Here is a 14,651-nt window from a genome sequence, read left to right on the forward strand (position 1 = left end):
AATAATACAGTCATCTTTGCCACAAGGGTACACTGCTGGCTTATGGTCAGCTTGGTTTCCACCAGGACTCCTGGCGGCCTGTTGGGCTCCATTGCATACTGGTGTTTGGGGTTGTTCCTCCTCAGATTCAGGACCTCAGACTGGCCTTTGCTGAATTCTCTAAGGTTGCCATCATCTCATTTCTCCAAGAGTCAAGGTCCCTCTGGATGGCAGCACAATCCTCTGGTGTATCAGACACCCCTCCCAGTTCTGGGTCATCAGCAAATGTGCTGAGGGTGCACTCTGCCTCATCATCTAGATCATTACTGAAGAAGTTAAAATCACTTCTACTCAGCACTGATGCCTGGGGTACACCACTAGTTACTGGCCTCCAGCTAGACTTCATAACCCTGACCACACACCTTGGCCAGTGAGCCAATTTTCAGTCCACCTCACCCATAGTTCAACAGCATCTCTGTGGGAAGCTTGTTGGAAACAGGGTCAAACACCTTTTTCTACCCTGCTCTCCCTTCATCTACCAAGCCAGTCATTCATCACAAAGTTATCAGGCTGGTCAAGCATGACCTCCCGTTTAAGAATCCGTGCTGGCTGCTCCCAGCCACCTTCATGTCCAAAAGACTGTCTATAATTAGAGATAGGTGAGATGACTATGCCATGAATTCACTTTTTCTTAGAGCTACTCTCAAACTTCTTTGAGAGTCTGGAATTTTCAACTTCAGTTGTTATGTCAGGCAGCTTTGTGGTGGTTTTTAATTTCTGGTTCCCGCCCTACACTAGGATTGCCTATGCCAAGATGCTATGACAACAACTGGACTGGTGGTAGTTCTAGCTAAAATCAGTACAAGGAAATGCCACAAACCTCACCAAGAAAACCCATGTTCTCATTATATTTTCTGCCCAATTTTACAGATTGGAGAGCAAATATTAACCCTGGTGTCAGCCCTGCTGGCTTCTACAAAGTCACAGAAGGGCTGGTCAAAAGAGTGAAGTAACTGGGAGACACATCCAAACTTCTAAATGCAAACCAGATATGACCCCCAAAATCTTGAGAAATTTACCCACCTGTAAAGTTAATCACAAAATTAGCAATGAAAAGGATGCATTAGCCAGTCTGTTGCCTGCCAAAGAAGGATTAATTCCCTATAAAATATTTCCAGATGCCTTTTGTAGCAAAACCTACAAGGATTGTAATTCAGCAGTGGAAATCCCGTCACTTCCACTGGAGTAGAGCTCTAGAGGCACTAACCTTCCTCATTTCACTTCACATAGCCTGCACTCTGGGGGAAAGCTTCAAATCTGTTTGCCGGAAATTTTCCAATCTCAGCATCTAAAAAACACTCCTCCAAAAAAAGTAGTGTATTCAAAGCTAGTAGCAGTAATCTCAAATGCCTCTTTCACAATGGAAATACAGTTTTAGCAAACTAGTTTTAGCATAACTTTCATTTTGATAGACCGGTCCAAAGATGATCTGTTCCTTCCCCATGTTCATGAAGACACAATCATGGAAATCTGTGAGCCAGGTCTTGTCCCCGAGTGCCATAGTCCAGGCTGAGTCCAAAATCATTAAATAACACATTATGTGACTCAAGGCTGCTGCAATAACACATCAAGGATGCTGGTGATCAAAATAGGCTCCACATATGCAAGGCCTCCAAGGCAGAAGACACAAGAGGCACTTTTGATGCCAGAGCAGAGACATTCCTGTGAGGTGGCCGCACAGCTGCAGCTCCCACTGCCTTTGCCAGGCGTGTGTTACCCAGCTGCTCAGCAATGAAGAGCATCTCCTAAGAGCACTACAGCTCCTCTGTCCCTGCAATAAATCAATGCCAATTTGAAATAATTTATCCTCAGTTACCCTGAACACTCACAAAGCCACTGAAGATTTGGGTCTGCGCACATCCATTGAGTGTGTCTAAATCAAACGCTGTCTCCTATCATATAGGAACATACACAACCATCTAAAGCTGACGGAAGTATTAGAAGTAACCTGTTTATTGCTCCTTGCCAGATGTGAGTTGAAATTTAAAAGGAAGCAGGAACCGACAAAAAAGGTCCCCCTCACAAAACAGCAATTTAGTAGTTATTTGTATCTCCAGGTCCAGCCATCTGCTCCAGATTTAGATTTTCAGCTAGAAGATATTAAGAATTTATTACTGTTTCACAGTTTACTCACCAGCTTTTCATAACAAAAAAATAATAATCAACTGGGTAGTTTTACAGGCTATAGGATACAGTAATTCCTTAAGTTCATTTCCTTCTAGTTCGCATCTATTCAATACCTGGAGCAATAGTGCTTTGGATCTAAAGTTGGACTTCATCACAGAATTTGTGTTTTAGCAATGCAGAAATAGGATTTAAAACTTCTGGTCATAAGAACATAGTGTTCCCCATTTCTATTACAGCTGTTAGGGGCAAAAATGGTTCATTCAACACACCTGTAGGGACGCCTGTGATGACTTTGGTACTATTCTTCATGACTCCATCAGTGGTAGGCCAAGATTCCTTGTAATTCAGTGATCCCTAAGAGCAAGAAAGAGCCCTTTCTTGGCCACGAAACGGCCCCACAGCACCAACGCATCAGCCTCACAGCCAGCCAGCACTGGACCCTTCCACCAACAATCTGCACAGAGCTGGCCCCACCACCCTGGCCTAATGAGTTTGCCAAAACTGGTGCTTATTTGTGCTAACATGGTCATCAGAGAGCTAAAGTATGCACCTCAGCTCAGTGCCTTCAAAAGGTAACACTTCCTCACAGCAGTAAAAAACACCTTTCAAGTGCCACTGTATTCACAGCATATCAATCCTCCTTGGCTCACTTGTGGGCCTTGGTTTTCAGCCAGACTTCCACCTCGCTTCTGATTTTGTAAAGTGGTAATCACACAAGGCTTGATCCAACAAGGAACACTTTTAAATGTATTTTTAAATCAGCAAAGCGATTCAGTATTCTGTATAAACCCAACAAAACAGAAGTATTTCACGTTCAGATACAGTTAGTCAAAGAACAATGAAAATACCAAAACAATCTGTTCAAACTGACTCACACTTTATCTAATGTGCAGCAAAAGAAGACAACTGTTGGACTGTTTTGCTCTGGAAAGGCTTTGTCTGAGAGTCCTACAGCTTTCCAAGTATCAGGCAAGCAGCATTATGATTCACTGTTGGAATTCAAAAAACAAATGTCTATCACATGCCGTGTGATTTTATGATTCATAAAAATGACCATAGCATCCACCCATCACATTGCACAGGCAAAAGGAGTAGATCGCAAAAAGAAGGTCAGATCAGGTTAATGCTTTCAAAAAAGTATTTTTTCCCTCCCCCCTCAAACCAAGGAAATAACAGGGAATTACTGGAGGTGCTGCTGGCCAAAGAGAACAGTTGAGTTTTCCACTGGGCACAGAATCCTCCAAGCAACCAGAGTGCCCAAGAACAGCATTTACACAGATGGTTTTGTTATAAAAGAAAACAGAAACTAAAACTTCTGATGTTTACCAAGACATTAAAAAAGACACACTGATATGGTCCCTTTACATAAATGCATGTAGCTGTAGTAGTAATAGTAATTATTATTACTATTGTAAATCTTGATTGTATGAAAATATAAAATACTTACTGTAACAAAATATTAAAGTCTGTAAACTTAATATTTAACCTGAGTTAAAAAATTTTAACATGTTCAAACTAAAATGAGAAAGCCAAATAGTTAGTTTCATCATTTGCTCAATAAGTTGAGTAGAAATAAAAATACCTCCTATCTGATCAAAACTAAAGGAAAATTGAGCTTTGACAAAGTTTCCCTTTCCACAAGAAAACCTCACCATTTTAACAAGTGCCTTGAAATGTGTGCGTTAGTAAAATCCCGGGGTTCACGTATCTGCTGGCTCTGGGCAGTCTGGAATTCATGCAGATAGTAATTATTAGTGCTGACTCAGCCATAAATCAGGTCTAAATTTGACTGAGAATTCTGTAACTTGGATTTTTAAAGGAGCTACTTTTATGAATGCAGTGATAGAAAGATTCTTTATATGATTTCCATTTCATATGGGATCTGTTCTTCTGTCTAAAAATAGATTCACAAAACTAACGCTACTACCTTTTACAGTGTCTCATACGTGTTTAAACACTGTCAAGAGCAAGAATAATTACCTTATTCCTTGCCTTTTTTAAAATTAAAATTATCACGAGTTACACTTAGAGATATTTTTGTAAATGTTAAAAATACATACACGTCTTCAAAATAAGAGTAACTTAATATATTACTATCTTATTTATCAGCACAACGTGCTGGGTTAAATTAAAACATATTTTTAATTAAAAGACAAATAAACGAATGTATTTGCCAGTTATCCTCTTCCTCATATCAAACTCTATGGATTATCATAGTTCAGCACACAGCAACTAATCATACTTGCAAATGCATTTCAAAATGTTTTATTTTTCCTAGCTAACTCTATTCAAATTTCTGTTGATAAAAATACAGCAATTTATAATTTAAATTAAATTTTGGATTGCTCCTCCAAGTTTTAGGCAAAATCAAAATTCCGTTTCAGATCCTGGGTTTCTCAAAGGTATAGTTATTTCAGTTAGGAATGGATAATGACTACTATACCCTGCAAAAAAAAAAAAGAAGATGCCAGTGGCACTTTGAGCTTTAGCAATGTAATAATGGTAGAAGCTGTTTGACCTGAGAATTTAATAGCTCTAGCTTCATGCAAGAGCAATTCCACCAGCCTGCTGATTTTTCATTTTATGACCATGGCAAAAGTTTTGTTCATCTGGGGAAAAAAAATGTTTGTTCTACAGAGGAGGAAAGAGCAGTGCCATTTTTAATACCAAAAGCCCTCAGCACAAAGCTTTGCCATTTAAAGATAATTACAGCTCTTTAAAGCTTAAATCAAGTAATGATCCTACTTATACACAAAACAGCCAGTAAGTTATCCTTCGCATTTCTCTAATGAACACTTTTAGTGCTAGCAGTTTCCTTTTACAGCAAAGCTCACTTCCAAGCAGTTTGATATACTATTATTAAACTTGAACTTTCAGTCACTACAATAGTAATTGCAAGAGTAATTCACAGAATACAAATCTCTGCTTTTGTCCATCTGCTCCAGACACAACAGCAGCAGAGCTCTAATAGTTTAAGTGCTTTGTAAATGACTTCATTTGTATACTCAAAGCACAGAATACATCTTGCCCTGATGCAAAAAGCAACAGGAAATTCAAAGCAACCAGTGAAAGCAATTTCACCTGCAGTCCAGCATGCAATTTACTGTGCCACTGTTTTAGCAACGGGCTCCTAAATGAATGATGTAGGAAAACAGTTACAAGTGTGTGTTGCTGCTCATCCATGTGCGTGCGCATGTGCATGTGTGCACGCTTATGTGGCCGTTGCTAGAAATGATGAGAAACAGATGTGCTGGTGAATTAGTTCATTATAAATCTCTGTACAATTTTCTGTTCTGCTCAGATTCATGTGGAGGACTGTAAACCCCCGAGGAAAACCCACAGGTCCTCTTCTCGTTGCTACATTCTGGCCCGATCTGCCGGAGAAAATTGATGCTGTCTACGAAGCCCCTCAGGATGAGAAGGCTGTATTTTTTTCAGGTACTGGTTTTAAGTTTTAAAATGCAAGTAGCCATTTGCATAAATGTTGTGTATTCAAGATTGGTTGCCTCTATTTTAACTGGGCCAGGCCAATACAGCCACCGCAGGTATGGGTGACAGATCTCAAACATCCCATTGCTGAGAATTTTAGAACAAAGGCAGGATCTGAAAGACTCTGTACAGCCTTCATTCTCCATTACAACAAAGGGGAGCTAGAAGCACCTAGAAGGATTCATCCAACAGTAAGCAAGACTAAACAAGAGTTACTATTTAAAACAAAAAGCAACAAAAACAGTGGGAGCTCTGTTCCATCAGTCACCGCTCTGTTTTTCTTCTGTTTCTTCTCATTTTAAGCTATAGTCTCTGTACATGCTGCTTGAAAAGATTAGATCTTTCCCCCCACCCCTGCCTTTCCTTGTCTCCTCCGCTTTTGCCAAAGACGACTTCCACTCTGGCTTCCAAGCAGCAGCCTTGGTGGCTCACCCTGCAGAGGATCCAGGTGACTGTGCTGGCTGCCTCCACAGGACAGGAGGGAACGGGAAGCACCGCTCTGCCGGCCCCGAGTCCCACACGTGGGTCAGCTGTCCCAGCCAAATGAGCGGAGCTGGAGGCTGTTTCCAACATGAAAAATAGAGCCAGCAAAAACTGGGCTCCAGTATCTACTAAAAATATGACTGAACACCTCCAATTATGTAAAAACCATATGGCCAACACTGCTGTACATTTTCTGTACAGGAGGGAAAAAAGTAATGCTAATCTATTCCACATGTGTCAAAGGCCATTTGCTTTAGTTTAGGTAGAAAAAAATAAAAGCAAAAAAAAACCACAACCACACATGAAAACTTGAGTTTTACTTCAGGCAACCCAAAACACTAAGTATTGCAGGTACTGCACATAATACTATTACATCTAAATCTCTCTCCCTCTCTTCATAATTTCCAAGAAAATGTAACTAACCTGCTTTTGAAAAAATAAATTAAAACTATCCAACAAACAAAGATTGGTTAGATAGTTGCACGTGGCCCAGCCTGAGAGCCATCCTTTGCTCCTGAATGGTGAAATAGTAACTTGAGAAACTCAAGTGCTACGCTTTATACTTTTCTCATATTAATACTTTACTTTCTTGCTCAATAGTACGTACTCAGATAAATGTCCTTTCATGAATAAAACTTTCTGTGGCTTTCAGTGAATCCAGTGAGGGTATTTTACTAAGTAAATTAGAATTCTGTGTAAAGAACACAGAACACTAGTGCATATTTGAAGAGACATTAGAAAATGTCATATGACAACAGAATTCTGAGCATATGAGCAGGAATTCTGAGCATAAACTTCCTGTTAATCACTCAACAAAACAAATGCAGAAGCGCAAGTTCCCGCTGCATTTGACATTCTGTTGGCCATGCCAAGTTTCAGAGTATCTTCATCATACAAAAATTTACCAGTATAAACTATTTGTTTCAGGATAATTCAAACTGTACTAGGACACTGTCTGCCTCAAAGATGAGACAGCTAAGAAGGGAGCAAGAGCACACCGAGGTGATGTCTTTTGCTGAGAGGCAAACAAAAGTGAAAATTGTAATCACAGTTCTACTGCTTCACAGACAGTAAAATACTAGCAAGACTAATAGTACAGTCAGTGCAATTAAAAGTTACATAACAAAGAGTAAAAGAAGTAGTACTCCTCTGTATCCAATTAATATACAGCCTTTGATTGCTTTGTTTTCTCCCCTACTTAGGAAATGAGTACTGGGTTTATTCAGCCAGTAACCTGGACAGGGGCTACCCAAAGAAACTCACCGCCCTGGGACTCCCCCCTGATGTGCAACGCGTTGATGCAGCTTTTAACTGGGGCAGAAACAAGAGGACCTACATTTTTGCTGGAGACAGATACTGGAAGTAAGATTGTTGGTACCACGCTGTTCGCCAGGCTGTGTCTCTGGGGCCGAAGGCATGCTGGGCTTCAGGAGGCAGGGACCAAGCACAGGGGGTTCAACCTTTGAGAATGCAAAATGAGGGCTGCCAGCACAGTGCTGGCAGCAGTGGTGAGTGAGGGTGCTGAACTGGGCAGAAGAGCTAGGAAAGCACTTTAATACAGCAGAAGGAGACTAGAATGGATTTAAGAAAACAGTTTGCAATGGAAGAGGATATCTGGGAGGCTCCATCAGGCCGCTCACCACTAACAGTCACCCCTTTGTACCAGCAACTGCTCCACATTAGTCTCAGGCTTTTCAGATGGGCAGGCTCTCTCTACTGTCAGCTCAAAACTGCTGGGAGAAAACTCTAAGCAGAATTCCTTAAAAATGGGCTGATCTCCAACCACTTGAAGCCAAAGATTTACCAGATTGCCTTTGAAATTCTTTCACTAAGCCATCGGGTTTGGAGGCACTGGACGTAAAAGAAACAGCAGGGTGACCAGGAAAGCACACTGGGGATGACTGTAAATCCTTTCCGCAGCTGATGTACCAGTCACTAACACATTTGCTCTACTAATAGAGTTGGCACTGGACAAACCACAAGAAGCATATCTGGTAGTACTTTGGGAAAAATTGTAGTTTCAATTCATTCTGACAGTCTCTACAATCCTTTTCATGTTTCCAGTACATGCTTAGAGAGGTTTTTTGCTGCAAAATACACCATAAATGTGGTATTACACAAATGTGTGTAACTCTGTATTTGTACCAAGGTTTCTGTTCAAAGGACTGTACAATGTAACATAAGCTACCAAACTCAGGTGACCTGCTACAGCACTCTCTCCAGGAAAGATCTTAGACTCTTAGATTAGGAAGGAATGTCCTTAAAATGTCTCAAAGCTGTTAGTGCAGTAGAAATAAATACCCTACATTATCACCCACCAGAAATATAAAAGATTCTCCGAGCTCTAAGGATTCCTTCTGAGAGATGCACTATATAAAATATCAAAGGAGGTCTCAGTAAAATTAAGTCTATTTTATGTGAACATAAATTTCATGTTATGATCAAACTGGATGAGTGTCTTTATTATATCCTAATGGCTGTGGATTCCTGTAATTAAATAAAATACCCTTTCTCAATTGCCACTTAATCATAACTTTCAATTACCTTGAGGACAGTACTCTTCTCCATTATCTAAATAAAAAAAATTAAAAAAAAACCTTAAAAGCTACAGAATGTTACTTATTTTTTTAATGTCATAGTGTAGAGACCATCTTAAACATTTGTCCATAGTTCTAATACAGCCATCTGCAATACTCCAGATTCCTACCAAAACCTACAGACTGAGTGAGCAAAGCCGCTGGTCTCATTTGTACCAACTATTGTTTTGATTAACTGTACTCCAGGGCCTCCAAGTAATTCATCACTCTAATCACAGACAGGATTTCTATCAAACTTCCTTATCAATTGCAGTCACCACAGAATGCATGATTTATTGTTAAGAAATCAAAAATAAGCTTAAACGATTTCTGTGTGAAGAAGAAAGGAAGCAGTTGACAATTTTCAGGAAAAAAAATGCATCTTTGTTTAACACAGATGCTATAACCCTTAAGTATGTGGCTGGTTTATTTCATACAAGGACTCTGCCACATGGAATGAAAATAGTTCCATACCATAGTCCTTCCTGTGCCATTATCACACTTTAAATGGATTTTTTGGAAGACTTGTCTCCCTCCTTCTAGCCCCAAGCTATTTTTCTGTTATTATAACAACATTGTTAAGCAAAGCAAAATTTTGCAAGGGAGAGCAAGAGGAGATGGCTCAAATTCCAGAGCTGAAGTTTTAAAGCTAACCAGAAAGGTACTAGATTCACTTTCATTATCCAAAGAAAAAATAGTAAGCAATTTAAATTAATCATTTAAAGTGATTGCGATCAACTTACTGCTCATTTGTACTGGTATAACTCCAGATATAATCCAAGTAGTTCCATACCACAATGAGAGAAAGGTAACACAAGATAAATACAGCGGCTAAAAAGAAATCAGTAAAAATAAATGCTTCCCACCCTCCAGCACCAGCCAAAGACGACCTCTCTGAAGCCCACTGCTCCCGCAGAGGTGCTGGTAGGGTGAGTGAGGCCTCACATCCATTGGAAGCCTGTTTCCAACTATGGCCCACGTCACTGCTCCTCAGGAAATCTCCTGCTCAGCGCTGTCAATCATCTATGAATCAGAAAAATGGGAAAACCAGGCCACCTTGCTCCTCCATCTTCACTCTTAAAGACCTTGCATCCCTGGAACATTTATTCCCTATACATGGAAAGGGAGACGCTGGATTACTCCTTTGTGGGAGTGTAAAACCAGCTTTGCACAAATCTGTCTTTGCATTCACAGAGTAAATGAAACAACTGATCATCTGCAGATGTGGATACTGACAGATCCACTCACTTCTGAAGGACACTGCAAACTAGGTGCAACTTCCATGGAGTTTTTCCTCTTCAAAGCATAGATTGTGAAAGCCATTGTGCCCTCGGCTTTCTATCCTCCAAAGAAAAGGATATATTTTTAACTTGGCATTTATCTGTTGATCACCACAGAGGGACGCTATGTGAAAATAAGATGGGTTTTTAATGAAATGTTAGAGAGAGTAATTAGTAATTTAATAGCAATCCATCAATTACATGGACTACAAGCATATTTCAAGTAAGACTTTAAGAAGATAGCAATTTCACATTAAAATCTGCTATCTTCAGATGCTGGCTGCTGCCTGAAGAAAGTTACCTTTCCTACAATTATTTTAGGAATTTTAAAGCTAAATTTTTGAAAGGGGTTTTGCTTAGAAAGTGTATTTTCAATTCAGCAAGAACTGCATTTCCCTAAGGAAAGATGTAAAATTTCACAAGGTTTTAAAGGAATTAGGAATAATTGCAATGAAACAGAAACAATGTTGTGATCTCAGTTATTATATTTCTGTTTGATTGATTTATATGGTCACACTTGCTGAGGACTCCCTGAAAAGTTAAGTTTTAACATTACAGACTTGTAATGCAACAATATAATTTTCTTAAGGTACAATGAAGAAAAGAAGAAAATGGAACTTGCATCCCCGAAATTCATTGCTGACTCTTGGAATGGCGTTCCAGATAACCTCGATGCTGTCCTGGGTCTTGGTGACAGTGGTAAGCTGTAACTCTGATTTCTGCCACTAAGAAGCTCTCCTATTTGTCTGCTGTGAAACTTATTGGAGACTCTCATTTCTTGTGCTCTATGACTAGGAGCCAAACTGAGCCAAATTCCCAATCAGCTTTGCAAACTAGTGGTTCAAGCAATCTTTTTTGCCCTTTATTTTCCCATTAAATGTCAGCTGATAAATATCCACAGTTTAAACTTCTTAAATGAAATATTTAGGGAATATGACCTCTCCTGAATATTTTTATCCAAGCAAACCATAATAGTAATTATGCTAAATTGCCTTTGTATGAAGGTCATTTAATTTCAATCTGCTACCACTCTTTACCATTTACTTCCCTGATGCTGCACACTTTGCAAAGCTTAACAAGGCAAGAAAAAGCTTTTTTTAGCAACTTGCCTTCTTTTACTCCTTGGGAGTTTCTTTTGTTGGTGTGAGGGGTTTTTTTAGAAGCTATGTACTGTCTTGTTTAAGTGTCTTGAAGCATGTTTGCTTTCCATAGGGACCAGGCCAGTCCCTATGGCTTGGAAATTTCCCAACTTCTTGACAGCTCCATAGGTTCTTCAGCACCAGCAAGTGGTCACAGCACCACGTCAGCATCAGCCTGCTCTAGCATGATAATCTTGATTATAAGCATAAATGGGTTGTATTTTGCTCTTTTTTTAAACCTTCTATCAACTGCAGCTTAGAGCTTGGCCCATGGTTTTAAGTGGCCTCATATTTTGTACAGATAGGCATAAACGTCTGGAAGCAGTGCTGATATCACATGAGTCTCAACTCAATTACACTTTCAACATCTATTTTGCCAGCAAACATTTCTTCCCAGAAAACTCTGGCTCAAAAGATAGTAACCTCACTTCAGGCTCCATTTAACAAGACCTCTACTCCCCAGGATGGGAATTTATATATATATTTAAAATATATCTTTTTTACTGTCTATAAATATTTCAGAAACTAAGTCTTCCAGTTCATTAAGCATCATAAAAATCAAATGGACAAAATAAGTTTTCATTAAGAACTATGTTCTCCATAATCTGAGTATGCTTTTTTTTATTTACCTTCACAGGATACACCTACTTTTTCAAAGATCAATACTATCTACAAATGGAAGACAAGAGTTTGAAGATTGTTAAAATTGGCAAGATAAATTCTGACTGGTTGGGGTGCTGAACTGTATGAGACATTAATAACCAAATATTTACTTTTTTGTTATATGCCTTATCTGTAATTAGAAATAGATCTGAATGTTAATTACTGGACCAGTCTGGTACTGGCACCAAAACATTAAGTACCAGTACCGTACACATCAGATAATTTAAGAGTCTTTGCCTCCTCAGTATACGAAAGATGTTTACGTATATATTCTGGTACAATTTTTCAGTTTTTATACTAGTCATATAATGCCAGTAATGGAACATCCACATTCTTTATTCCCTTGGTGCTTAATCAAAGCATTGAAACCATTGGAGACTGGATCATGCCCCTGTGTTTCACATATCCCAAACAGGCTCAAATGAGATGTACCAGCAGTGCACTTTGATTTTTTTTTTTTTAATACAGCTCTGTTATAAATAGATGGTTTGTCTTGATGTTTTTCACCCTCTTATAAGTTTGATCATTACTTCCATTTATTTACGTAATGCAGAAAGACTGTCAAAGGCACAGGTTGCCTCAGGATTTGATTTGTGTTGATGCATGATGGAATCATGGCAAGAAACTGTGTTAAAGTATTGTTTTAAAGTACTTTTTATTTTAATACCTTAGTTAAATTTAGCAATTTGCTTCATGCACTTTGTTACTACTATATAACTTGTTTATATGGATGGAACGACTCAGATTTTTGAAGTCAATGCGTTATACATAGAAGTCAAGTATTATTGTTTAACTTGTTCTATTTTTCTGTTCTTTATAATATTGGGGTTTTGTTTGGCTAGGTTTTTTGCTTATGCATTGGGCAACAGAAAATGTTCTTTTCACAATCTGATGGAATGTTTCTCATAAAAAAAATAAACCAGAAAAGAATGTCCCATACATTAAGTGCCAAAGATAAAATAAAATCAAATTACAATGTCAACATTTCTCATGGCCAGGCTTCCTTGTATCCTTTGAAATTAGAAATTCAGTAGCATGCTACAGTGAAATATCTGTCAAGGGAAGGACACTATTACCCCAGTACATAACGCACACTGAATTGATTTAGAAACCTAGGTTATTTTCTCTGTTAGTTCCGAGATGTAACTGAAGAAATTCATATTAAAGAGATGATAGGAGCCCATGCCTCCGTGAAGCCCCCTGCCTTCTCCGAGCAGTTTACATGCCTGCCCGTTAGCCACGCTCCTCCTCCTTACCAGCAGGCTACCCCACCGCAACCCGCACAGCAAGAGTCGGCACGAAGACAGCACTATACGTACGCTATAGGGAATGTAAACCTGAGGAACAGAAATGTAAGACCTTACTTCTGCCCATGAGATCAGACACCGTTTGGCCAAGAGTCTTGCTCAGCTCCAGGCATACGAAATGCTCTGTGAGACTTGACAGACTACAAGTGGTCTACCATGATAGACCATGCAAGTGGTTGACCCAGATCCTTCTCAACACACCTCTCACATCGAGTCGGTGATTCATAGAAGTGGCTAGTAACCAGCTAATACCTCAGCCAACAAGTGGTTTCTTCCTCTCACGTCCTCTCCAACCCCATGTTTACACTTGCTACTTTCCTGCTCTAAGCAGAGGAGTTTTCACTATGGTATTCCGAAAAGATACCGCTTCTAAAGCGTCTTCCATTGCACACTATCCAGACACAACTCCCACTTTGGAAAGCTGTTGGTGACTACAAAAAGTTCTCACCTGAAGGAACCAGTACTGTTTTTACCCATGCCAAAAGAAAAGATGGCTTCTCTCTTCAGAAATCATTAATTGCTTTCCCAATTAGTCCCTTACCAGAGTCAAACAAAAAAGTAGTTATAATTGCAAAACGTTAGTGTCACAGTTTTACAGACATCCAGCGGCCTTGTCTGGATTGCAGGATCTGTTGAGCCATTCCAGGGATGTACGGCCTGTCATCTTCCTATACTAGTGCTGAAAATATTCTGTAGCTTTAACGACTGCCAGAAATTGGGGTGTTGCAATAATTTCTCCCTAGAGAATTTAAGATATGACTGTTTAAGCATCTTCAATAATCATCCGGTCAAGATTTTTATGTTCTTGTGTTAATACTGCCCCAAACTGCGTCTGTATTTAATAAGAAAGGGGGATGAAACATAGGTAGACCAGAGGAATATTTGCAGTAGGCTTTTTCAGCTCTGAACTTGCAAAATCACTTCTCTAACTGACAATTGCGCTAGTTTCCTTTTCATCTACAACTTATGGATAACATTTTGCAACACTGGCAAATCTACCAGTTTACCTCCTGGGCTTGTTGCAACCTGGATGTTGCTCAGACACTCCCACTCCTGGAGCTGAAGGAAATCTTCTATCAGCTCTGAGCAGGGCAGGCTGTGCACACCCAGCCACGCAGTTCCAATTCAGGGGAGTAACTGCTCTGTCACAATACGTAACGGGTAGCCAAAGCTATAATGAAATGCCATGGTTTAAATACTTAATAGACACAGCAGCCTGAACGGTGAATCATGTTTAACAGTTTGTGTCTCACTAACACTCTGTATTTGTTAAAAACACATTTTCTTCCTTCTACTCTGTCATGATTTTACAAAGCAGCAGTTACCCATAAATTTAAGCAATTGACTATAGTTGTGCTGTTCTTTAAATCAGGAGGAAGTAGGTCCTTGGGGCCCATTTTGAACAAATTATTTCTCTTTTTGAACTCAGACATGCATGTTTTTAGCAGCAAGAGTAGGTGAATGAGCATTCCTCTGCTTCTGGATGAGATGAAGCCAACAAATGAGCAGGCATCTGGCTCTGTGGTATCACTACAAATGCAGACATTT

At 39.5% G+C, this 14,651-nt stretch overlaps 1 protein-coding gene across 1 annotated transcript in view; it reads left to right on the forward strand.

Annotated features, from left to right (window-relative positions):
- Positions 1 to 12,778, forward strand: part of MMP2 (matrix metallopeptidase 2 (gelatinase A, 72kDa gelatinase, 72kDa type IV collagenase)) — a 34,138-nt gene extending 21,360 nt beyond the window's left edge. The window contains exons 10-13 of the mRNA XM_009876426.1: positions 5,468 to 5,604; positions 7,341 to 7,500; positions 10,584 to 10,693; positions 11,771 to 12,778. Coding sequence (XP_009874728.1) covers positions 5,468 to 5,604; positions 7,341 to 7,500; positions 10,584 to 10,693; positions 11,771 to 11,874 — 511 coding nt within the window. The 3' untranslated portion in view covers positions 11,875 to 12,778. The remainder of the gene's footprint in view (positions 1 to 5,467; positions 5,605 to 7,340; positions 7,501 to 10,583; positions 10,694 to 11,770) is intronic.
- The last annotated feature ends 1,873 nt before the right edge of the window (positions 12,779 to 14,651 follow it).

The sequence above is a fragment of the Apaloderma vittatum genome, unplaced genomic scaffold (genome assembly GCF_000703405.1).
Source record: "Apaloderma vittatum isolate BGI_N311 unplaced genomic scaffold, ASM70340v1 scaffold16789, whole genome shotgun sequence".
In the NCBI taxonomy this organism is placed as follows: Eukaryota; Metazoa; Chordata; class Aves; order Trogoniformes; family Trogonidae; genus Apaloderma; species Apaloderma vittatum.